The sequence below is a fragment of the Paramisgurnus dabryanus genome, chromosome 13 (genome assembly GCF_030506205.2).
Source record: "Paramisgurnus dabryanus chromosome 13, PD_genome_1.1, whole genome shotgun sequence".
NCBI classification, from domain to species: Eukaryota; Metazoa; Chordata; class Actinopteri; order Cypriniformes; family Cobitidae; genus Paramisgurnus; species Paramisgurnus dabryanus.
The window spans coordinates 21,517,243-21,544,581 of record NC_133349.1 but is presented as its reverse complement, the minus strand read 5'-3'; the positions used below and the strand labels follow the sequence as shown (position 1 = coordinate 21,544,581).

General features: G+C 37.6%; 2 protein-coding genes and 1 long non-coding RNA gene across 3 annotated transcripts; 1 reads left to right on the top strand and 2 right to left on the bottom strand.

The window, feature by feature from the left end:
• Window positions 1-367: 367 nt before the first annotated feature.
• On the bottom strand, window positions 368-13,183 carry LOC135728031 (cell adhesion molecule CEACAM1-like). The gene is made up of 7 exons (XM_073811711.1): window positions 13,138-13,183; window positions 12,518-12,793; window positions 11,810-12,058; window positions 6,320-6,413; window positions 5,452-5,489; window positions 5,206-5,343; window positions 368-447 (listed from the first exon to the last, which is right to left on the bottom strand). Exons 1-7 carry the CDS (start codon window positions 13,181-13,183, stop codon window positions 368-370), a joined length of 921 nt encoding a protein of 306 aa, XP_073667812.1.
• A 6,278-nt stretch (window positions 13,184-19,461) lies between these two features.
• Window positions 19,462-22,093, bottom strand: LOC135743192 (transmembrane protein 100). The gene is made up of 2 exons (XM_065260773.2): window positions 21,834-22,093; window positions 19,462-21,282 (listed from the first exon to the last, which is right to left on the bottom strand). Exon 2 carries the CDS (start codon window positions 21,071-21,073, stop codon window positions 20,642-20,644), a length of 432 nt encoding a protein of 143 aa, XP_065116845.1. The 5' UTR covers window positions 21,074-21,282; window positions 21,834-22,093; the 3' UTR covers window positions 19,462-20,641.
• Window positions 22,094-25,130: 3,037 nt separating this feature from the next.
• LOC141279991 (uncharacterized) lies at window positions 25,131-26,166 on the top strand. Its single transcript, XR_012334789.1, has 3 exons — window positions 25,131-25,281; window positions 25,568-25,629; window positions 25,789-26,166. It is a non-coding gene; the product is annotated as an uncharacterized lncRNA (long non-coding RNA).
• Window positions 26,167-27,339: the final 1,173 nt, after the last annotated feature.

The window sequence follows — 27,339 nt, the reverse complement described above, 5'->3', positions numbered from 1 at the left end:
GCTCTCCACCGACTGCGTTGACGAAAAGCATGATGGCAAAAGACTTCCTGACGACATAGCTTAAAGCTCATTGGCCCGGGGATATCAGCTGATGACTTTTTAATTTTAAAAACCCCACTTACTCTAGTGGTTTTTTAACCACTAATCTAAATGCATTCGTTGGTATTTCAGTTGCATCTATTTAATCCGCGATAAAATACGCGAACGCAATCTCTTCCATTGCTGACGTTTGCAGTCCACAACACTGGAAGGAAGTGTCCGGCTTGCCTGCACTTTCACAACTCCCCTTACTGCAGCCGCCTACTCTCGCCTTTATTTCAGGCTAGGCAAGGTGCATTACATTTCAAACAAGCCTTATGTTTTCACTTCAAGAGGTCAATAAGAATAGTTTCATAAAGCGATGCATGCCTTGTTCACCAAAACCAATTGACATCTGCAAGCCCCAACCTGAAACAACACATAGAGGTAAGTGTTAGTAATGTCTATTTGGACACTTTTAATGGTCATTTCACACACTGAGTGTTTTTTTGTCATATGCACTCTTGTGCAAGCGATACAAACAACACATGTTCACATCTGCACATTTCCATATCATTTTCCCACAAAACTAAAAAAACTGAACAGCATAATGTAAGGACGTCTTACATGTATACACAAATCCGGACACATCACTAATGTGTAGAAAATACATTCAAATAAACAGGATTGTATTTTATTTAAATTCTTCCTAAAGAATGTATACACTTATAAAAATAAAAGAATAAAGTATGTATTTAAAGAAACATGTATTATATATTATAATAAATGTAGAGTTGGTTTGCACAAACAAATAAGTTCCATATGAAATTCTAAAATGATCACCAGGGGGCCCCCAATCGTTTTTTTTTTTTTTTTTTGTTAACATTTCAAGTGATTTTAAACAATTTAACCAGCAAAAAGGCGCTAAAGTTAGCAGCTTTTTGGACGCACGTGCGGTTGAATGTGTCCAGTCCAGCTCCAGTCAGACTATGCCCTTCTGAGATCAGAACTCTTGATGTTTAAACTTTAGAGAGAGTTACGCTACTGTGTTTCATACTGTAGTCCATTAATATACATTTGAGGAATAGAGCACTGAAAAACAACACAACGTTTTTGTGCTGCGCCATTTGTAATTCGTTATCCGTCTGTGTGTGCGTGCGTTTAAGTGCACTCAGTAGTGCACACATGGAGAGACGCATTTCAGAAAGCAAACGAACATAAAATCTTTCTGTTCTTGACAGGGCACATACAAACACAATGATCTCCACAGTACTCTTTTTCCAAAAAAAATTTTGTTTATGTCTTAGGTTTATGTATAGATAGGCAGAAACCAGGTTCTCTTAAAGAGACGACGTCACGTCGTGACCGACGAATTGGGAACTCGCTTAGAGAGACCAATCTGCTTCGTTTACTACTAAAACGCCAATGAACTTGGCATTGAGATATTTGCATAATGCTGGCGCCGCCCCGCCAGGTGCGTATATAAGCAGCAGGTGCAAATATGGAAAATAGCTTTTTCGCTTCGAAAGCTGGCATATCTGCTACTGAGAAGCTACTCTCTGCTCTTCTGGGAACGGTTGATGAAGTTGGTTTGACAAGCAGTACTACCACAGCGGACACCACAGTTCCACTGCTCTTCTTTATTATTTTGAGTTTCAGTGTGTGCGTTGCCTCTCCCTGTGCACATCACCAGCTGAGCACCTATAGAGTGATTTCCCTGAAAGAGTGATACGTGAGAGCTCTGTGTCTTGTTAAAGACAGCCACTCTCTCGTATATTCGGAGATCAGCGTCCTTTTCAGGATAGCTTTTTTCAGGTCCCGATGGAGACCGCAGACTCGTGTTCTACAATTTCTGCCTAATCCAGTGGACCTCCTTCTGTTCCCGTCACTTCAGCAGCATCAGAGGGGAGCCCCCTTTCCATCCGAGGCGGAGTCGTCCCAGAGATAGCGGCCGTGCCCGCTCGAGCGGCAGAAGGGGTAGAGTTGGAGGGGTTAACCCCCCTCTGCCCAAACCGTCCCGCCTGCATGATTGGTACTTCGGAGCTGCTCGGGCCTCTCGGTCCTCACCTCCTGTGCCTTTCCCGTGGGCACGAAGAGCTGACTCGAACATGAAATTTTTGGCCGTCTACGGCTGTTCAGCCTTCACCCCTCACCTCCCTTGCTGATGGAGCCGCTAAGGGTTATGTCAGCTTCCTTTTGGTGAGCGGGGGGTCGCGATGCAACTGTGTCCGGCCCCCGCTGCCTCCTGGAAGGACCGGCCGACCCTTCCTTCGCGGGCTTGGAGTCCGAGCCTGTGGAGAGGCGGCATCCGTTGCATGCTATCCGTTGCATGCCATGGGACGTGCAGGTCCAAGTGAAGGCTTTAAGATCTGCGCGAGGGAGGCCACGACCCACGGTCATGCGATGTCCACCACAGTGGTCCAAGAACGCCACCTTTGGCTGTGTCTGGCTGACGCGACGGACGCAGACAAGAACAACTTCCTGAATGCTCCTGTCTGACAGACCGCCCTCTTCTGCTAGTCCGGGAGTCGTTCAGCTCCACGACGCAGACTGAGGCGTTCTCCTAGGTCGTGCCCTGACGGAAGAGAGCTGCCCTGGTCCACCAACGCCGGCTCCTCAGTCTGCCTCTCGCCGAGGCCGTCCTGCGAACCGGTCGTCAGCAGCTCGCCCTGCCCGCTCAGCCCGTTACCCGTGGCAAACGGAGGTTCAGCGGTCCCGAGTCGGGCGACCCGGAGTTGGAGAGGATCACTCTTCAGGAGACAGTGAAGGCACCGCTCCCTCCCCCGGAAGAGGGCCGGGGGAAAATCTTTGGTTTCGTTTTGTTCCACCGGCTCTCCAGGTCTCCAGAGGATCGAGAGTGCCGAGAGCGGGCACACACCAGCTCACCCTCCTCCTCCTCTATTGCTAGCGGGTGTTTTTCCAGAGTCTGCGCTTTCCGCGCAGGAGACCAGACGACCGTCACCCTCAGCGGGCTCAGGTCAGTGTCACACACTCACTGTAGATGTTTGTGCTCCCAAGGCACAAGCACCGGCAGTCACACCTGCCCCGCTCAGCTGCCCCACCGCGGGTACTTCGGTAGTGCTGTTAATTCCCCTCATACGGTCCCGGGATGCTTGGCTTTAGCTCCCCAGCCCGTCTGGTTGGGTTTTACGCATGATCCGCCTCGGTACGATATACAATTCAACCGGCACACCCACAAATTCTCGGGCACTCGTTCACTATAGTGAAAGCGTCCGATGCACATGTACTGCATGCAGAAGTCGATGTCCTGCTGGTGAAGGACGTATCAAGCCGGTCCCTCTTACCGAGATGATGATAGGGTTTTTCCAGCCTTTATCTCATAGTACCCAAAATACGCGGCAGATTACGACCGATTTTGATTTACGCGCCTGGCTCTCCAAATGAGACCCTTCAGGATGATAACACTGAAGCACATATTTCAATGTTCAGATCGGTTTGCAGCCTTAGACCAAGACGTGTACTTCATGTGTCCATCTCCCCTCGCCACAGGCCGTTTCTTCGCTCTGCGTTCATGGGGAGGGCATATTAATACAGAGTACCTCCATTGGAGCTGTATCTCTCCCTGTGTCTCCACGAAAGTGCTAGACACGGCATTAAAACCCCCGAGAGAGAGCCTTGTTCGCATTCTGCTTATATTTACGTCGGCTTATAATAGCTCGTTCTCGGCAGAGGCTGCGCGAACACAGAGATTTAATGCTTCGGCATCTCGCTCGTTTAAGTCTTCAGGTCAACTGGGAAAAGAGCAAACTTTGCCCCGTGCAGAGGATCTTTTTTCTCGGTGTGGAAATAGACTCGATCGATTTATCGGCGTGTTTAACAGAAGCGTGCATCCAGTCAATTCTGACTTGCCTCGGTTAATTTCGTGGGGAAGAACGCGGTCCCTCTGAAACCATTTCAGAAGCTCCTGGGGCATATGGCAGCATATGCCCCAGGAGCTAACCAAGGGCAGCCTCGGCGTGGATGCGTTGGCACACAGCTGGCCGCGGGGGATGCGCAAATACGCATTCCCTCCAGTGAGCTTAATCGCACAGACGCTGTGCAAGGTCAGGCAGGACGAGGAGAGCCTTCTACTGGTCGGGCCTTACTGGACGACCAGGAATTGGTTCCCAGAACTATGCTCCTCACGACAGCACCTCCCTGGCAAATTCCCCTGAGGAAGGATCTTCTTTCTCAAGGAGGGGGCACGTTATGGCACACGCGCCCCGACCTCAGGGCCGGGTTATCCAATGGGCATTATGGCACGTGCCCAGGGGCCCACGCGCAGTTCGGGCCCAAGCGACGAGAGAAAGTAAAATATAAAATCTATTGTTAATTATTTAGATTAACTATTTAAGCGCAAATAACCCCGCGCTGAATCGAGCGGACTGTGGGTGGCATTAGTCTTTATAGTTTAAGTTCAGAATGAGTGAGAAAAGCAGCAGTGCACAGTTGATTTATCAGATGGTCCATTACTTTTCTTCATCTATCCCGAATTTGTGAATGTCCTGTAAATGTAAATAATCAGTGCTGCTCTGACAGCCTGGTAAAGTAATCATTTGTATAAGAAAACATTTGTACTGCATGTCGAACGGAGCCATCCGCGCTTGTCTGTGGTTTAATATGCTTTGCATGGAAGCTGCGCGAAAACGCGCCCGCGAGACAAAGACAGACGCGTAAAGTTTGTCATATTTGCCCTTCCTCCTCTGCATCTGTGCGCAACAGTGCAACACACATCGCCAACAGACAGACAGGTAGGCATGAGCGTTCCCCATTAGTGTAAAGATGTGTTAACACCAAAGTCACATTCTTCCAGCTTTCTCAGCGAAAAGAAGCTAATTTCCATGTTTGCACCTGCTGCTTATATACGCACCTGGCGGGGCGGCGTCAGCATTATGCAAATATCTCAATGCCAAGTTCATTGGTGTTTTAGTAGTAAACGAAGCAGAATGGTCTCTCTAAGCGAGTTCCCAATTCGTCTGTCACGACGTGACGTCTCCGTTCCCTTCTTCAGGGAACGAGGGTTACATCCGTAACCGAGACGTTTATGTGGTGCAGCTGGTCTTAATTTACAAAAAGTTATTCATCTGGTAATGAGCAGATTTAACAAACCATTAAATGAGGTTATAAGTGATTATAGGGAATGAGCAGATACACAGCTTTTTGTTGTCATTTTGTTATTTCACTTACCATTATCCTCACACATGTAAATGTCATCTGTGTTTTGATATGTAGTTGGATTTTTAAAGGCAATTATTTCCATAGGAGTCTCCTCCACTTTGGGTATTTTGGGAATCTGTCTGTCCTGATTCTTCATATTATCCTCATCTGTACAGATCAAAATAACCATAATAATTTTATATCACTGTCAAACATGTTTTAACTCTGTATGCTGATATGTTTTTCATGTTAGCAGCATCTGAAGTTCAGACTTACTATGTATTTGTGCATTTCCTCTGAAGCCTTTGAAGTTTCTGAAACATATAAGTAATCGTTTTCTTCTGTTATTTTTATATTTAAAGCTTTCAAAATATTTTATACTGACAAGTTTACTTTAAAAGTTTTAATCACCATTATAGCACCATTTATTCTACAAATACGGTATATTGCAGTGACTTTAGACAGTATGTGACAACATGCTTATTTTATGACCAGTGTTGCGTAAGTTAATCAAAAAAGAAATGAATCAAAAGTTACTAATTACATCTTCAATCATGTAATTAGATTAATTTACAAATTACACTCTCCAAAAAGTATTTACTTATTACTTTCTAAATCCTATTTAGTACATGATATAAATGGCTCAAATGAAAATAATATTTGAAAGTACATCAATTATTCTGGTCACTTTAGGGTCCAATTCTCTCTATTAACTATTTACTACTTTTGCTTCAATATACACCCAACTACTGCTTATTAGTACTAAAGAAGTTATTAATTTTAAGTATTGGAAAAAATGAGGAGGGTTAAGGATGTAGAATAAGGTTTTGCAGAATCAGGCATTAATATGTGCTATTTAAGTATTAATAAACAGCCAACATCTCATTAATATTAATGCTAACAATCAACCAGTTAATAGTGAGAATTGTGAACTAAAACCACGTTAAATCCACTATTGTATTATAGTATACATAATTGTTTTACAGTCCATATACAGTATTTAGTTACATCAGAAGTAACTGTAATTAGATTACAAGAAAGATAAGAGTAATCCCTTACTTTACTTTTTTCAATGGAAAGGTAATAAAATTACAGTTACTAATTACTTAGTAAATACTTACACTCAACACTGTTTATGACTTACCGAAAGTTGAAAAACATACTAACTGCCAACAGCACTAGTAATATAACTCCCACTACGATGCCTGCTATTTCTCCAGGAGTCAGCACAGAGGTACCTTTAGTACACAGACAACCCACACATCATTTACAGGAGTCCAAAGTATTTAAAAAACCTAAAGCACATCACTTACAAATGTCTTCATATCATTTCAGAATATTGAAATAAGTGGCATTTTTGGAAGACAAAAGGAAAAACTCTAACATTCCACTTTAACAGGCTTCAAATACACTCACCGGCCACTTTTGTAAAGGACACATTGCTAGTACCGGTTTGGTTTAATTATTTGTGATTAGATTCAACAAGGTGTTTGAAACTGATAGATTTTAGGATCTAAGGATTCTTAAAAGCATCCGTTGTATGTCTGTGTATTAGAGAGATGACTCGAGAGTGTTGTATTTCATTTAATTTCATATTTTTTACTAGTTTTTATGCATTTAATTTCTTAGTTATCTTCATTTCATTCTATCTAGTCATTATATTCTCCATTATACTGTTGTTTAATCTTATTGTTGGTATTGTCTTTGAATGCTGATATGAGTCTCCAATGGTCTCCATCTTAAGGTTTTATTAGTGTCACAAGAATGTTCTGAACCATACATTTCCACGGTCTGTGATTGGTATAAAATCACCTGCTAAATTAGCTTCTAGTCAGACAAAGTTAGCCAGAACAATTTTTTTCATCAAAAAAAATTTTTCTGAGTGGTTTGGCAAACACATTATCAAGTGATTGAAACTAAACTTTTATGAAAACTCTTGCTAGGGTGAAGATTTTCAGAAACTGTTTGCAACGTTGTGGTGTAGCTAGTTTTTGGCTTTTGAGGTTGTTGTTCGTGCTGAAGCAAGATTCTGCAATGGTTTCTGATTGGCCTACAGTTGTTCTTTCTGGCCTTGCTGATGTCTATATGGTTAGAGATGTATCCCATGTGTTGGTTTGGCATGCTATTTACAGTGCTTTATTCTGGGTTTTTCATGTTTGTGTGGATGCTGGAGATTTTTTGAAGAAGCAGTGAAAAACTCGTGTATGAGTGGACTAGGCCTTGGTCCATTCATTGACAAAGTTAGACGAAGCTAATCAGACCATCGACAAAGCTAAACTGAGCATTGAACGCAACTAAGATTATTCAATAAACCATCTTTATTATTACAGTACATCACTGTGGGATGGACATGATCAGCAACAATACTCAGGTAGGTTGTGGAATTTAAACAATGCTTAGTTGGTAAGGGGCTCAGAGTGTGCCAAGAAAATGCCCCCCACACCATTACACCACCAGCAGCCTGAACAGTTGATACAAGACAGGATAGATCCATGCTTACACCAAATTCTGATCAAAATTTTTCCAATCTTATATCGTACAATTTAAATGAGCCTGTGCAAACTGTAGCCTCAGTTTTTTGTTCATAGCTGACAGGAGTGGCACCCGGTGTGGTCTTCTGCTGCTGTAGACATCTGCTTCATGGTTTGACGTGTTGTGTGTTTAGAGATGCTATTCTGCATAACTTGATTGTAACAAGTGGTTATTTGAGTTACAATTGTCTTTCTATCATCTCAAACCAGTCTGCCCATCCTCAGACATCTGACATCACTTGATATTTTGTATTTTTGTTAAATCCCCTTCTTTCCCCATTCTGATGCTTGGGTTTGAATTTCAGCAAGTCGTCTTCACAACATGACGTCTAAATGCAGTTTTGCCATGTGATTGGCCAATTAGCAATTTGTGTTAACAAGCAATTGAACAGGTGTACCTAGTAAAGTGACTGGTGAGTATATACACTAAAGAAAATTATACATTTTTGCCCCCATATTTCATGAGCTGAACTTAAATATCTAAGACTTTTTTACAAAAAAGGCCTATTTCTTCTCTTTAAAAAGGCAGTGCTTTGCGCCTTGCGTTTCCAAGCGTTTAAAGGAACACGCCCAGATTTTGGGAATTTAGCTTATTCACCGTATCCCCCAGAGTTAGATAAGTCCATACATAGCTTTCTCATCTCTGTGCGTGCTGTAACTCTGTCTGACTCTGACCGAACTCTCTGCTCCTCACCAGGGGCTTCTCAGGTGCTGTGAGCAAATTACTCCGCCCAAGTAGCAGTGCTTCTTCTTCTGAGAAAATAGTTCCCAGTATGTATACTGTTAAAAGATGGCTGTGTCTCATATGACCTTGTTATTTGTACACGGTGCGACTATACAAATCACAACACATAATTAGGAAAATGTTCGCGTTATTTTGTCACTTATTGGGAGCAGTATGCTAGCTGGAGCCATTCACTTCCAGTCTTTGTGCTAAGCTAAGCTAGCGGGGGCTGTGTCAGACAGAGTTACAGCACGCACGGAGATGAGAAAGGTATGTATGGACTTATCTAACTCTGGGGGATACGGTGAATAAGCTAAATTCCCAAAATCTGGGCGTGTTCCTTTAAAGCGTGTTTGGTGTGATTAACCCCTTAGGCAAGACAAACATAAATGTCAGGAAAACATAGCCTATATGCCAATGTCCACAGACTATTAGTTGTTTTGGTCACTGTTAAGTCCAACTAAATTCAATTTAAGCTAATAATAGTCAGTTTTACTGCCGTTTTTCGCCGCAGCCGCAATGAAAATCAGCCATTTTGTTGAATTTTTTGCCACTCAACAGGGCGACCTCCGGCATGGTCACGTGGAAAAGTGAAGTCAGTGCATACTCGCTCTCGTATGCATTTCTTGACGTCATCCGCCTGTCGGTTCTTGCGGCACCGCATGAAGTCAAACACGTGTAAAATTGCTGACCTCGACATAATGGAGCAGCTGTATTTGCAAATACAAACACACGAAACGAGTTTGCACAAACATAAATGTGATCATGGAAGTGTTCAGAGTGGCAGTCACATGTAAACATAGGTTCGCACTTTTGACATAGGTGCCAGCTCTGGCACGAGCTCTGTCGCATACTGTGACGTTGGCTGCCTAAACATCCGTTTGTCTCACTTTACATGCAAGCGTGCAAACAAAGGTTTTCAAAATCTCCACTTTGGCCGGAGTTTTAAGAAAAAATCGGTTTCAGAAGCTAAACCTACGTTTAAGTGTAAACGAAGTTAACCCTTATGTGTTGTTGGGGCCATTTTTGGCCATTTTTGCAATTTTTTTGTCTTAATTTGGCCACAACTTTCTCTGTGTTTCAGCAAATGGAATGATTTTTGGTGACAAATCTTATATTTACACATATTTTAAGAAAATGCTTTGAAATTTTTCAAAAACTTAACAATATACCGTGGGCAAATTTACTACCCTTACGTGTTGTTAGCGGCCAAAAAAGGCCACTAAATTAAACTGCTGTAAAATTTTATCGGATGAAATTTTTTTCACATTTTTTTTGCATAAATCTGTTAATCAACCTCAGTACTGATCAAAACTACCAAATGTTTGCAAAAATTCCATGATTTTAACTCTTTCATTGCCAAGTTTATAAGTAGTGTCACTGATTTGGGGAAAAAAAACACACAAAATGACAGATTTTCAATATAAAACGTGACTGTGGACTGGATTTTCTTTTACCTTTTTTACAGTCTTGGGCATGCCAAAGATTGGTAAAAACATTGGCTTTGATGCATTTTTAGTTTTTGTGCAGCATCAGATTAAATTTTTTTCTCCCTCATTTATTGTTTGTGGCCATTTTTTCCCCATTGACTTCCATTATAACAACATTTTTTGATTGCTGAGCCATGACACCTTATTACCATGCATTCTTGATTCTTTGTGCCTTTTCCTTTTGCAAAGAGGTAAAATTTGTCATTTTTACTGTTGATCACCATGTGGCACCATTAACCCTTTAGTAGCCTGTGCAAAAAAACAGAGCATAAATTCTGGTTTGTACATTGAGTTATATGGACTATAAAACCATTGTGTGTGTACGAGTGTGTGTGTACGAGTGTGTGTGTGTGTACGAGTGTGTGTGTGTGTGTGTGTGTGTGTGTGTGTGTGTGTGTGTAGGGTTAGTGTTAGTATTGAGGAGAGAGCACCTCCCTCGCGCACCAGTTAGTGCTGCACTGGTGAGAGGGATTTAGTCTCCTGTAGCTGTCCCTCTAGACACAAATCCACAGACACCAGCAGGCACCAGCAGCTCAGGAGTGAAGAGGGGAACATGCAAGTGGTGTACAGAACCAAAAAAAGAACAGTCAGCATTTGTATCCGTTGTGGTAGACACACTTGCAGAGAGCACCAAGTAATATGCTGCAAGTCCTGATAAAAAGACTGAACACACACACGTACACATATACACACCAAAAAATTAGTTTGATTGTTTAGTTCTCCATCCATCCTCTACTCTTGCTTCATTGTTCAGTTTATTTGAAGTTGTTTTTGCATTTTGGTTCATAATAAATGTTGTTAATAAATCTGATGAAGAGAAGATTTTTTACAGATTTTTCCACACAGACGCACACACATGCAAGCACGCACGCACACACACGCACGCACGCACGCACGCACGCACGCACGCACGCACGCACGCACACACACACACACACACACACACACACACACACACACACACACACACACACACACACACACACACTCTCTCTCTCTCTCTCTCTCTCTCTCTCTCTCTCTCTAATATGCTGTTATAGTCCATATAACTCAATGTACAATCCAGAATTCAAGCTCTTTTTTTGCACAGGCTACTAAAGGGTTAATTGTGCCACATGGTGATCAACAGTAAAAATGACAAATTTTACCTCTTTGCAAAAACTAAAACCACAAAGAATCAAAAATGCATGGTAATAAGGTGTCATGGCTCTGCAATCAAAAAATGTTGTTATAATGGAAGTCAATGGGGAAAAAATGGCCACAAACAATAAATGAGGGAGAAAAAAATTTAATCTGATGCTGCACAAAAACTAAAAATGCATCAAAGCCAATGTTTTTACCAATTTTTGGCATGCCCAAGACTGTGAAAAGGGTGAAAAAAAATTCAGTCCACAATCACTTTTTATATTGAAAATCAGTGATTTTGTGTTTTTTTTTTCTCAAATCAGTGGCATCACTTATGAGCTTGGCAATTAAAGAGTTAAAATCATGAAATTTTTGGAAACATTTGGTAGTTTTGATCAGTTCTGAGGTTGATTAACAGATTTATGCAAAAAAATTTGAAAAAAATATTAATCTGATACATTTTTACAGCCGTTTAATTTAGTGGCCTTTTTTGGCCGCTAACAACACGAAAGGGTAGTGAATTGGAACAAGGCACAAGGGTTAAATGTCTCCGTTTTTCAAAATAACCATGTACGTGTAACCTAGCACAGATTTAGACCGATTTGTTATAAATATTTAAGAAAAATAGGCCTTTTGTGTACATAGAAAATGTCTTAGATCTTTCAGCCAGCTCATGAAAAATTTGTATGTATCCATTGCCTGTTGTTTCAGTTTTAGACAATATGTTTAAGTTTTAAATAAGATACTGTTAAAACCTGAGTTACCTCGTACTGTGAGGGTGTGTTTTGCAGATCTTATTTCTCCAGTGATGTTGTTTGATGCTGAGCAGGTATAGATTCCACTGTGGCTCAATCTGCTGTTCTCTTGCATGTATAAAGCTGAGGTTCCAGCATCCTTATAATTTACTGTCCATATGAGAGAAGCTGGAGGTGCAGACGACACTAAGCAGTACAAAAGGATGTCTGAGCCTTCATCCAATATCTCTGCACCAAGTATCTTCACATCAGGCCCATCTTTTACACAAAATAACCCCATCAATGATTACTCACGTTATCACTGTTACATTTTGTATTACATTACATATAAAATGTACCCATTGAATTTTCCATGCACATATTATACTTTATATACATATCTTTTATATGTTTCTAATATCCTAAATCCTATTTTTTTTTAGCATTGTGCAATGGAATTCAACAGATGTAAAACTATAATAAATTTTTGCATACATTCAGGGAAAATGGTACAAAGCTATACCTTGGATGGTACCCTTTAAAAAGGTCCTGTATACATTTGGTGCTGATATGTGCCTTTGATGTACTAATATGTTCTGTACTCTTTAGGTACAAATGTGTACTTTTTGAAAGGTTACTGCCCCAGTGACAGCTTTTATAACTTTATCTGAGTGTGAAGGACAACATTATGCAAAATATCTTATAGACCAACTTTAACATAACATATTGAATACTCACAGAATACAGTAATGCTGTAATTAGCCTGATCATGTATGATAGGATTGCTGAGGTTGCAAATGTATTCCCCACTGTCTGATCTGCTCACTGGATTGATCGACACTGATCTGTTATCAGCTGAGAAGATGATGCGGTCGCTTTCAGATAGACGTTGTCCATCCTTCAACCACTCAGTAGTAGTGATGCTACCTTTTCCATCACAGCTGAATTTAGCTGAGGTTTTACCCTCCACAAGAGTGATGTTCGGACCCGTGATCGATACATTAGTCACTGGATCTAAAAAAAAGAGAACCATAAAGTGAAGTTAATGAGTATTATAGTAATAAGTTGAAACTATAATGTCTGGTCAAAATATTTATTTAGATGCTTTGGATGAGTGTTTTAGCCCATTGTTTAGTGGTTGCTAGGGTATTCTAGGTGTTGCTATGGTGTACGTCTGACGGTTTTTTTTTTTTTTTAAATAACAGCACTCAACAAGCTGAATGATTTGAGGTAATAAATGTGTCAATTTATAAATGCATGGATCATACACAAATTGCTCCTATATTGTTGGGAGAAGTTTTGGACATTTTGATATCATTCTTGTCTGTGCTTTTTGGGACAATTACGAGAGAGCACACATGAATGGTCTCCGGATGCTTCATGTTGGCAAGTCACAGGACTCATGGTAGCGTTCGCCTTTTCTTCACCAGACAATCGATTTTCCAGATGCCCCAAACAGTTGAAATGGAGCTCGTCGTACTCCCTGCAGAATTCCAATATTGAACAAGTTCTGTTCTTGATGATCCGGTAAATGTTTATTTCACGTGCAATATTCTTTGTAACATTCTTTCTGTGTTTCTGAAGCTTTGATTGTGTTTACAGTGTGGAATATAACGTGTTCATGTTTTACGTGTAAAAAAATGTGGTATTTTTTAAAAAAATTACTTATCTCTATAGCTGTTTTCACTGTCCTAAAAACAGGCTGATGTCTTCCTTGTTCTATGAAGTCGCTCCTTCAGAAATACGTAATGAGTTCTGATTGTGTTGCTTGTTTAGTGTGTTGTGATTCAACAGCAGCTTAGCTTAGCAGAGCCATTTAAGCTTAGCTGGCGACTGTCGTATTCCTGTGGGTGGAGTTTAGTCAAAAACTCTTATATTTACGTCAATTAACTGGGAAGTAGAGGGCTGTAGCCCAAACCGGTCGTTGCTGTAGGTTTTGAAATGGGACTTTTGTTAAAGAAAATATATCGCTTGGCAGTGAACTTTGAGCTTTATCATTTGGCAGGTATTATTTATGATCTAACAGCAACATTACACACAAACTAAAGTAAATATATTAACTTATCATAAATTCTGTGTAATCAAACTGAAAAATAAGACTACTAGCTAACAGCAATACGTTGTTTCATTTAATATGTTTTGTTTTGTTTAGTTTAATTAAAATTCCAGGTTTGAGATTGTGTCATTAATTTCTTTTTGGGGGTCCGGGGCACGAAGGGATGCACCGTACACAGGGAGGGGTGGAATGGGGTTGCATGCCAAAATGTTTGAGAACCACTGACTTAAAGGAATAGTCTACCCTTTTGCCATAAACTATGTTATTACCTCAACTTAGACGAATTAATACATATCTATCTTTTTTCAATGCGTGCACTGTACAGCGCGTTGTGAATGTGTTAGCATTTAGCCTAGACCCATTCATTCCTATGGTACCAAACAGGGAAGCCACCAAACACTTCTGTGTTTTCCCTATTTAAAGACTGTTACATGAGGAGTCATACCAGTAAGTATGGTGCCACAAAATAAAACTTTTTTTTTGGTACCATAGGAATGAATGGGGCTAGGCTAAATGCTAACACATTCACAATGCGCTGTACAGTATACGCATTGAAAAAAGATAGGTATGTATTAATTCGTCTAGATTGAGGTAATAACATTTACAAAACATTTAATAGGGCAAAAGGGAAGACTATTCCTTTAAGTTCTCATTTCCAATACTCTTTTCACCAGTGGTTCGATCCCATTTTGTCATACATACAGACTTTAGATTGATTTTATATGCAGGCTTACTGTGAATGACAGACTTCCTGATGTACAACCTATTGCTCAATATAAATTAATAAATTAAATTTTCTTATTGAAAAATGGTTCAGCAGAGAAATATTACTCACCAAACACCTCTAATACAGTCCTTCCATACAGTGATTGTGACCCATCTGCTGGTACTAGAGTCAAAGAATACACTCCAGAGTCAGTCAGCTTTAACTTTTGTAATGTCAGATCCCCAGTGGTTTTATTCAGAGTCACTCTGCCTTTATATTCTGAACCCACAATGTCAGGGGCTGGAGGGGACCATGTTATGACGTTCATGCCCCCAATGCTCCAGCTGATGCTCATAAATTCCAGCAGGGGAGGAATAAAGATGGTGTTGAACTGCACCTCGTCCCCTGTGCTGCTATATACAGGCCCTGAGTCCAAAACATTTTCAGCCCAGCTATATCCTGAGGAGATAACAGTGATTTTATCAGACTGTTTCTTTTAATGACACATACTTTTTTCTTGTTTATTACTTCCTTGTAATGTATAGGCTCTTAGTGTTTCTTCAAACATAATTTTCATCATGGACTCTACTGTTTTTATTCCTTGTCCTGAAGTCTTTGTTTAGTGTCTGAGGTTAATGTTTCTTTTATGTGTATTTGTATTTCTTTTAAATTTACATTAAAAGCCTTCTCGAATCCAAAGTCTAATTCAGAATTACTAAACTACACAATAAGGTGGTTTCCCGATAGGGCTTATCCTACTGCCAAACTAAAATGCATGTTTGAGCTGCCTTAATTTAAAAACATTTATCAAACAGTGCCATTGGTTTATCTCAAGATGCACACCAGTATTGTTTTTGGTAAGGTAGCCCTATGTTTGTAAAAACTACTTAAATGTCTTAATATAAATAAGGACCTTCTGGATTGATCAAAAACCCTGTCTGGGAAACCACCCTATAGTATGGTAAATATGTACGGTAAGTGATCTAATAAAAGCTATCGACTGACAGAGGTGAACAAAGTACACAACTTCCTTAGGTAAGTGGAAGTACTATTGCTATTTTGTTTGTAATACCTTTAGTACCTTATGGCTCCACAGCAACCTAGTAAATATACTGACAATGTGGAAACTTTTAAAATGTTACAAAACCTATAGAAATTAAACAACCTCACATTGCTAGCCTATCTCACGGCAAGTTGTGTTATAGTCACGAATAATAATTTTTTATTAATTTATTAGTGTTATTGACATGATTTTTCACTATTTTTCATGCCACTGGAGCCAAAATGTCTTTTTTGTTTCACTCAGAACGAATTTCTATAAATAGTTTTTCGTGTCTGTGGCATGACTTTATTACGGAGCCCCTAAGGGGACATGGAGCAACGTGAGCACGCAAAAGTTTCATGCGAGCACGCGAAAGTTTCACGTGAACACATGAAACTAAACTTTGGATATTTTTTACTCCAATGTCACCTTAGGGGCTCGGTACTATCTTAATCGTGTAATTTTTTTTCTCGTTGTTATTTCCTATTTTTAAATCTTTGTCGCTTGTGGTTATGGTTAGATTCAGGGTTTGCATTATGATGTAATTTTATGCATTAGTTTACATGTTTTTCTTACGCTTTTAAAATTATTCTCGCTTGAAGTTGGGGTTAGAGTTGGGGTTTGGGTTAGGATGTCGCAGAAAGTGATTCTAAAAAAATAGGAAAAAACTAAATATAAAATGACACGATAAAGAAAGTCATTCCACACACACGAAAAACTATTTATAGAAATTTATGATGAGCAGTGTTGGGGAAAGTTACTTTTAAAAGTAATGCATTACAATATTAAGTTACTCCCCAAAAAAGTAACTAATCATGGAAAGTAATGCTTACGTTACTTTTTAGTTACTTTTGCGTTACTTTTTCTTATTTGGTCTGAGGCTTAATCTCTTTCAGGCCTTGCAGGTGGCTTTTATGACTGAGAAGTTCTGCCTTCAGAAATTGCATATTTCCATCGCAAAAATGCTCTGGCCTGCCATCTCCGTTTCTGATTGAAACTGTTCCCGCTCAGGCGCGCACGCATAGAGTGCGTAAATCTACGTTAATATGTTCAGTTTAATGCAATACATTGGTTTTTCACATCAAATTTACAAAATCAACTGAAAAGTAACTTGCATTATTTATTATTATTATTATTTACTGACTTGCATTAAATATTAATATGTACATTTATAAAGTAATGCATTACTTTTCTCGTTACTTCTCATTACTTGTAATGCGTTACCCACAACACTGATGATGAGTGACACGAAAAAGACATTCGTGCTCCAGTGGCACGGAAAACAGCAGAAAATCGTGTCAACACAAATAAATGAATTAAAAATTTAGTGACTATAACATGACTTTCCATGAGATTAAAGACAGCCATGATCATCTTCATTTTTTTATTTAACACTCCTACCACCCCATCAATGCTTGTAAACTATCATTATTACCAATGTGCAAAGATATGGCAAATAGGCAAGCAAATACATAATTTTCCTGACAATTCTTTATAAACTCTTAAAAATAAAGGTGCATAAAAAGGTTCTTCACAGCGATGCCATAGAAAAAGAAACATTTAAGGTTCTTTAAATAACCATTTTTTCATTCCTTTGAAAAATCTATTTTGTGAAACAGAAATGTTCTTCAGATGTTAAAGGTTCTTTATAAAACCATTTAGACAAAAATGTTCATCTGTGGCATCGTAAATCACCTTTATTTTTAAATTGTGTACTGGCATACACTTTAAGTATGGCCATGGATGTGCTCACTGCACTGAGAATCTGCCTTTGTCCATTTGCCATGAATGCCACCAGTTGATCATTATTGGTAACACTACAGTAAGTTTGTATTTGTTAACATTAGTAAACGCATTAGCTATCATGAACTAACAACGAACAATATAGTTTTCAGCATTAATTAATTTAGAATAGATTAAATACCTATTAGCAGGATGATGGTAAAGCTGGTGAACACAGGTCTTTTCATGGTGACACCGTTCTTATGATTTAATCGAGGCTGACTAGTTTCACTCTCTTATCTCAAAATCCTAAAGAGACATTGTATAAATGCAGCTGTTAACAACCCTATAATGTAGTGCCCTTTGATTCATGGATCTAGACAATACATCATTTTATGATACTGACACATTTACTATAACAGTTACTGTAAATTATGTAGGCCCCAGGGGTGTGTTTTTAATAAATGTTTTTGTTTGTGTGCTTGCTTGTGTATTTGTTTGTTCGTCTGCAGTCATACTTTAGTTAAAGCTGTTTATTTTTTATTATTATTCTTAAAAATAAAAGCTTTTCTGTGAGCTTCTAAAGTGTATAAGTATAATGTAAAGTATAATACACAATGAACAGCAGATGGAGACAGATATTTCCGTTTTATCTACACAGAACTAATTGTTATGCACATATCACTGCTGATGAATGTGTTTGTTATATACATAAATAAAATACAAGTATTTAACTAAATAGACACATATATTTTTTTTGGGCCATTTTTGCCTTTATTGATACACAGTAGTTTGAGAGACGACAGGAAAGTAGAGGGTGGAGAGAGGCGTATGGGATCGGCAAAGGCCTCGAGCCGGGTTTTCGAACTCGGGTCGCCGGAAGTGCGTTTGCACATATGTCGGAGCGCTGCCCACTACACCATCGGCTCCGACATCTAAATAGACACATGAAGACATCAAGAATCAGCATATAAAGCTAAACAATGGTCACAATCCACAAAAAGCATCATGCCACAATGCATGCTGGGTACACAAGTCAAAGTGTAAAGTGTTATCAATATATATTTTTTTAGAAAACCAGAAAAGATTGAATACCTGTTAGATGAAGGTAAAGCTGGTCACTCTTCATGGTGACTCTCGTCTTCTGATTTACTTGAGGCAGGGTTTAAAATCTCAATGCCCCAAAGGGTTATTGTAATAATGCAGGTGTTTAACAACCCAACAAGGAAGTGCCCACGTTTATCGATCAGGGCAGTTAATCATGTTATTATCTGACATGTTTACTGAAACAGTGATTGTAAACTGCACAGCATGTATGTAGGCCTCACCTGGGGTGTGTTTTCTCAGCTGGGGAAATGATTTGTTAATGTGGAGTGTTTTTTAGGACTTTTTCATACAACTTAATAATAAGGTTTTGAAAAGTTTTTTGTGTAGCTAGCTAGATGGTTCAAGAACCTTGATATAACATCCACAAAACCTCTCTGTCAAAAAATGTCCTCTGTAGTTTCTGCAAAACTATTAAAAGGTAAGAAATGAATGTTTCTTTACTTTAAATTTAATTTTGTAAAACTAATAATTATTATTCAATGGCATCACTGTGTGAAAACTTTACCCTAAATATAAAGCAGTGGTCACCAATCATGTTTCTGTAGATCTAGGCTGTGTCTCAAGGCTTAGGCAGCTGACTTGTTGCCTCACTGCCGAGACAAGGACTTTGGAGGCATGAAGGCAGCTTCGAGAAACACATTTGGAGAGACCATATTTGGTTTCTTCGCGATGACTAATCCCATATTTGAAAACTACAATAGGCTACAAATGTCTTGCTAAAAATGCAATTAAAATATAACTTTATGTATTAAATGTAAAAATTGGTGCTCCAGCCACATTTTTTTTTCGAACTTGACCAGGCTCAACCAAGAACATTCTCTGTGGATGCCCGCACATAGAATTGTGGGACAGGACAATAAGGGTATCTCAGGAGACGTAAGTAAACCTAACATTGGATTCAGCCGTGCCTTGATGCCTTGGAATGTTGCCACATAGTAGCCCCGGCAGTCATTAGCAATGAATTATATTTATCGTCAACATTAAAACACCTTAAATCAGTATTTATTCAAACTGATTTTATTTATGAGTAAAATACCACATTTGGCAAGTAAATTAAAGCAGAGTAACAACACAATAAACAGCAGATGGAGACAGATATAACCAAGAGATTCACTTTTATAACAGCAGAATATTTTTTCCATCAGAGATAAACATTTTGTAGAGAAACATATCATGTGTTTCTTAAGAAATGTTCAACTATTGCAGTGTCATACAGTTAATCATTTAAAATACTGTAGCACATGGTACCACACATTCAATATACTGACAATAATGCTAAAACAAAAGAACCTGCATAATATTGCTGGCTTATTTTATCATTTACATCAATTCATCAATAGTCATGATAGAAAATATTAAGTTGTAATTTGATTAAACTTAAAAAAATTAAGTCAGCTACATTTTTTACAGTGAGATACCAGTCGAGTAAAATATGTTACAGCCCACCATTTAGAAAAAATAAGAGGTTTAAAAAATAATGGTAAGGAAGAATTAGCATTCTGAGAACAGGCACTGAAGTGTTTATTACCAAATTATATATAAAAAATGGCCAAAAACATATATGTGCTGAAATATATTTTGAAATATGTTTAGAAATATATATTTTTCACCAATATATTTTGTGGGCATTTTTGGAATATTTTGAAATATACTTTGTAAAATGAAAAAAAAAAATTTTAATGAAATGAAAGCATTTATATTTACATTGCATTGGCAAACTTTGTTTATGTTGCAAACCTGTAAACATATCAGGTTTGAAAAGGTTAAAATTAAATATATTTTAAAACTGCAAACATATAAACTTTTATATTTTGGCCAGAAAAAAATATTTTTTGCTGTATGGTTTGTAAAAGTAAAAATGTTGCCCCTGAAATATATGAAGGATAAAACTAAATATATTTTCAAATGTAAAAAAATATATTTAATTAAGCCTTAATTGATACAATGTATATTTAAAACATATTTTTGGTCAGGAAAATAAATGTATTTGCTCTATGGGATTCAAATGCATTTCGTGTGAACAGGACTTGCAGATTGAGATAAACTTTTGCCTTCTCTAGATATGCGGCAGTTTTTGTGTGTTCTTACATCACAGGAAATGGCAAAGTGTTTCCTTTTGTGCACCCAGTAAATTTCCTGTAACATTCCTTCAAGACTGAGCACAGATTGATGGAGAGATGTACTGAAGAGGGAGAAGCCTTCATCATGTTCTTTGAATTTACTGCACTTTTACACTGTCACTCTTTTTAAAACAACTTCTGCATAATCATTAACTAACACTAAATTACCTTCTTGTCTTTCTCTTCTGGCTTTCATCCTTCTCTTCTTCATCAAGAAACGGAATCCATTCACAACACCTACAAGTCCTATACTGGTAAGAAGCACGACCAATCCAAGAGTCAGTAGGTGTGATGGACCACTGTTCTTATACACTGAATGATCCCATAACCCCAATGCCACCACACTCAAACCAACCAGACTTCCCCAAACCCCAAAGGTCAACATACAGGAATTGCAGGACAGCTCCGCTCCTCCAGTGACCACAGTGACACCTGCCACAGAAACCACTCCAGGTGGTAATGTTACTGTTTCAGACTTTGGATCATAAGTCACGGATTGAGTCGGGTTAGGTTGAACTGGAAGGTCCACGTTTGTTGCCATTAATAATGCGTTCCAAAAAAGTAATGTCTCAAAATCATATAACGAGTTGAAAAACTTTAAAGTTACATTGGCTTAGAGTTTTGCCAGAATCTGTGTAGTTATGTATTGAGCACAACCAAGTTTTTAGAAAGCTTGTGTGATCTTCATTGAACTCCAAGGCTGTGCTGCTGCTTGCAGTTGTTTTATACTTGCTTGTCGTTTCTAATCTCCTGTAAATTATATAAAAAATAAAAATATATTTTATTCATATTATGTATCACCACACAAACTGAATACACTGTAAAAAGTGAAAGTTGGGACTACTTAAACAAATTACTTCAATTGGTAACACTTAAAACAATTATGTAAAGTGGGCAAATGTAAGTTGAAATGCAATCTTGTAGGTTTTACCAATTTAAGGTTTTTTTTATCTAACTTTTACAGTGTAGTTTGTCTATAAAGCCTATAAATTTCAACAAATAAAACATGGATTGTTTTATAGATATAGATTCTGAACAGATTAACCAATATCTTTGTTAAAAAAAATAGACATTAATTTATTAATATAACATGCTAATATAATTTTTTTATGCCAGAAGACCAAGCGGTGTAGTTATAAAATATAAAAGAATAATATTGCCTGTAAGAGTGTTAATATTTTATTCATTAAGCGCATATAATAAAAAAAATTTCTATCTATTCCCAGTATACCAGTTAATAGATGTGATGTAAATGTCAATGTAAAACAAAAATGTACAATACACAAACATGTATTTCTTACCTTTGTTTCTTGCTGGAAAAGGATTTTTTTCCAAACCATTAAAAATGATTTCCCCTTTACAAACTGAACAGATTTGTTTATTAATCCAGACTTTTTCTCCTAAAATTTCCATTCAACACCATGTTCAGAGACAAGTTTCATCTAAAACAAGAACACGCTGAATGCCAGTACAATGTTCTGGAGGTGTACTGTTTATCACTTGTAGACTGAGCTATGCCAGCCACAGAGCCAGTGAACTTCTGTTATTATTTTGCTTATCATTTGTTTGTTTCCATTGCCCTTTGTGAAAACTATGTCTGTCATTAGACTTCATTATGAACCATTAACTTGTATTTATCTAAGACCCCCTCCCTTCCTCTTCTCCTTCTTCACTCCACCCTTTGCTTTAGACCTGGTTGGATTTTTAAAGGAGGTATTGTTTTCTAGACAGAAAGTTTGGTCTGTCTTTTGAAAGAAACTTCCCTTTTTCGTCTCTCCTGACATTTTAATTTCTATACAGTACTACAGGCTTAGTCTTACAAAAATGAATTCAGTCAACTCTTGGTCAACTCTCATTAAACCCAACCTCTGAAAACCCCAAGTTATTTTTTTGTGTGATTTACTGTTCGGTCAATGACTGAAATCAAACTTAAATGCTTATCTTTTTATGAGACTTTATCTTAATTATGCTAATATAACAAAATTATGCTATTTTATTACATGAGCCTTTTCAGTAATTAATACTGAATTGAGATGGAATTTTTGATCATTGTTTTTTTAAATATATTTATTTTTTTGGTTCTATGTTTCATGTTTGTGTATATTTCTGTTTTGTATTTGCATTTGTTTTTTTGTTTTTTTCCAGGTCCATATAAACAGTGTTGGGAAAAAGTTACTTTTAAAAGTAATGCATTACAATATTAAGTTACTCCCCAAAAAAGTAACTAATTGCGTTACTTAATTACTTTTCATGGAAAGTAATACTTACGTTACATTTTAGTTACTTTTGCATTACTTTTTTTGGCTGAGGCTTGATCACCTTCAAGCCTTGCAGGTGTTTATGACTGAAAAGTTCTGCATTCAGAAATAGCATATTTCATCAGAAAAATGTCGAGCCATCTCAGTTTCTGACTCAAACTGTCCCCACACAAGCGTGTATGCATAGAGTGCATAATTTGACCAAGTTTAGTTTATAATTCAGTACATTTTTTTCAAGCTAATTAATTAACTAAAAAAGTAACTTGCATTACTTTTTTTAAAAAGTAATGTGTACATTTAAACAGTAATGCGTTACTTAACTCGTTACTTCAGAAAAGTAATATTATTACGTAATGCACGTTACTTGTAATGCGTTACCCCCACACTGCACATAAACGTGCCCTCAAATGATATCCCACACAAAACCATCCAGTATAAGCTAATAGTACACTGTTAGATGTCGCTGTAGATTTAGCAGTACATTACTGTAAAAATCCACAGTACTATACTGTATGTGTACATTACAGTACAGTACTGCAGTTCATAATGCATTCTGGGTAAATTTGTTTGAGCGGGAAAATTTTACAGTATATTTTGGTCTTGATGTAACCTTGCTGTAGCCATTGCTGTAATGTGCCAGGTGTACTTGCAATAATCAGAGAAAGGGCGCCAACGTCAAATCACACAGAGGGAGAGAGAGCACAACTCTTGGCTGCAGCTGAAGGAGGACGATTGATTTCTGGCAGTTCGGTAAGTTTGAAATATTTCTGTTTCATGAAAACTTAATTTTTAGTTTAAGAATGTTGTCAATATTTTGTCACAATATTGTTTTAAACGTGCAATGAGAGAGAAAAACGGTCGCCAACAAAGTTTCAATCTCCCTCAGAAAGTAAGCTAACGTTACACCCAGATGTCTACCGCTGCTTTAACTCGCTTTATACCCTTATTAATGAATATAGGGTTGTTTTAACTAAATTATGAGGGTTTTGGTGAGTTTATATTGTGTTGAAAGTGTGGTGACAATGAAACTATTTTTAACGAAATGGACAAAGACCACCCGCCAGCGCAATCTTGCGGTCCCAGCATAATGGTCGTTTATCTCTGCGTTTCATCCGTTCAGTTAGCGTCAGAGAAAAGTATTAAGTTTGACTGTTTGGCAAGGCTGACTCGTGGTTGTAAACAGACAGGACTTGACACGCCGTACACAGCATACTGTAGTACCGAACTCCTCCACAGAAGTGAAAACAAGAAACCTCATATTTAACTGGATACATGCATCGAACTCATCGCAGCTTTAACTTCGACCAAATATCATTCAGACCTGGGCTCATCTTAATATCAGATGAACGAAAGGGATTGCCGCGCTTATTGTTATTATATTACGGTAACGTATATCAGCAAAAGCAGAGAATATCTTCTCTAAAGCGTTTTTCACGTCCAGTAAGTTGTCCAATACATTTTTATGGCATATTGTTTCCACCACTTCAGATGCATTACATGCAGTATATATAAGTTTCCAAAACACATCAAATCAATGCACGAAAAGAGAATGGGCTCCGCATTTACGTACCTTTGTCTTCTCGTCTCTGTCATCTGATCCTTCATCTCTGGATGTAAAATAGTCCATAATAACATCGTGTAGGAAACTGGCATCACCAGGATTGCTCAGATTTAGGCGATCATGTTTATCTTTAAAGTGAGCAGCTAGCTACTAACTTAGTTAAAAAACTTTGCGTGAAATAGTGTTACACCGCAGCCGTCCGGGTAAAACATTAAAGGGACAGTCTTTTTACCTTGTCACTATAAATCGCTATTTTCTGCACTAAACGAGACATTTTCAGAGATTTTCTGTAGACAAGATATAGAATAATAATAAAAAAAGACTTATTTAGATATTTATATATAATATATAATATAACAACTAATATATATATATATTTGTTTTACAACTGACTAAACACTTACAGAAAGGTTTTATTTGTTAGCATAGCATGATAATTAATACATTTTTAAATCAATCACTTTGTCTCTGCACAATGAACATTATCAAATATTATTAATGTTGTAAAATATATTGTTCATTGTTAGTTCATATTAGCTAAGGCATTACCAAATGTTAAGGAATAAACTATTGTAGGAAAGTGTTACTAAATTTTCTTTTACCATTTCTTTCACAATGTCTACTTATTTCTATGGCTAACAGATTTTGTAACATTTGTCTTTTTTACAGTCTTACCATTGCTTGTAAGCTGGATTGGGTAAGATCGATCATCTTTAAAGGCACAGGCAAGTACATGAAGTACAGTTACAAGTCATGTATTTTTTGACTGCAATATTAAATGCTTTCACGTCACATGTAAAAGTACACAGGAATGTGGCTGATCACTTTTTATTTGTAGTTTACCTGAGTGTCCTTGCACTTTTCAGGAGTTAAGGCAGATGTGGAGGCACAACGGGTGATACCAGACACACACCAAGCACATTGTGTTCGGTAAGTTTGTACTTTACCACTACAGTTTCTTTAAATACCCATGTATACACTCATTCACAATTCCCACACACAACACTGTAACACGACCATACACAACATGTACACAATTGTCTTTGTTTGCCATGTAGAAATATACAAACTATTCAGAATATTCAGACTTTGGTTATAAGAAATTAAATAATTGTATTTATTTAGCAGAGGTGTCCCTGGACTTTATTGACAAAAGATTTTGTTTTCAGAATAAAAAGTTGTGTCCAAATCAGTAACAATTGCACTTTCTGTTCAGGACATTCAATCATGACAGGATCCAGGTGGATGCTGTCCATTGAGGAAAGAGTTTGTTCAGCGGTAAGTGAATCTTCTGTATTTTAATGTAATTAGGTGTGGAACAGTAGAATAAGAGCAAAAGGTTTCAGAATAGGGGTAAATTCAAGGCTGAGTTAAATTTTTTAAGAATCTTTTTCTATCTTATATTTGTTGACTTAATGTTTATGATATTTCTAACAGGTTTCTGGATAGAATTAATTCCAAAGATGGGAAAAAGTGCACATCCAGACAAGGAGCAAGCAAAAAGACAAGGAACTTGGTGCAGAGAAAAGCTGTGGCCATTAACCCCCATGTGAACAGCTTCATGCAGTCCCTGATTGAGTTCGAATGGACGACTTCAAAGTAAAGGCCACTGTGGTCTGTCTGCCACAGTTTCATTTTTAATTTATTTTTAGTGTTCAATGAAATTCAAGTAGAATATTTAAAACTATGGGCCAGTGTTGTTTTTACCACAGTGAAATGTTACCTTTTAGTCGATGATGGACTTTAAACTGAAAACTTCAAACTATGGAACAGTGTTCTATTTGCCAGAGTTAAATATGTTACAGCAGGGGTCTCCAAACTTGTTTATACTTATTGATTTTATTTTATTTAACTTGTTTATATGTTTATTATTGTTTAAAATCTTGTTTTAAATATGTTTTGTTTCAATTAAATGTTTTTTTTTAATAAAATTTTGATACATACATTGCTTGGATTGCCTTTTAATTCATTATGTTTTAATTTAGCATTTTTACCATATTAATAACTATAGATTTAAACCTAAATATCTAGCTATTATATATAATATTATTGTATTAACTGTAATAAGTAATAAATAGTATTTATGGGTCAATATAGACATTACAGTAAATTACTGTAAAAATAGACTACTGTAATAAAATATTGTAAAATTACAGTACAGTACTGCTTTGTAACTATACAGTACTAGTTTGTGTACTGTAAAATGTTATTACAGTACAGTACTGTAAAACTAAGATACAGTAACTTACTGGCAACCGTGCTGCCAGTACCGTACTGTAAAAATACAGGGAAATCGTTAACAGTGTACCAGCAACTCTTGTTTTGTACAACGCATGTCACAGTTAGCTGTTAAGGTGAGCACACTGTAATTATCTCTGACAGTTAATCCAATATACATGCATTTGGTATTCCTGGAATAGCACAGAGTAGCAAATCCCTGCGCCAGAAGAGGGAAGAGTGACTACTGTATGATTTTTTCAAAGGAGTTAAATAAATCCTGTGAGATTAGAACCTGTAACACATACATGTTTTGGTAAATTACAGTTAAAAAAAAACAGCTAAATGTGTAACAAGAATTCACATACTGTCGGAAAAAAGTATAACCTTACCTACATACGGCTTAATAACTGATTCAATAATTATTTTTATGTGTAGTTTTGAAATTGTTAAAAACAACAAATGTATCAAGTGTAGGATGTACGGCAAAAACTCTGGCAATTGTTTTTGTTTGCTAGGGAATTAAATAGGACAAGAAATGGCCAAAAAGAAACAAAAGTATAGGGAAAGGATAAAAGGAAAGTTGTGGAGAAGTAAGAAGGTTAACCAAGAAGATTAAAAAAGTGGGATGAGGGATAGTTCTTGTTAAGGCGGTTATATAGCAGATGTCAGGTCTGAGCTTAAGGATCCCCTTATTATCACATGCCACTGAAACAGCACCAAACAAAACACAGAGGTGTTTTAATAACATTGAATGGACTTGATATCAGC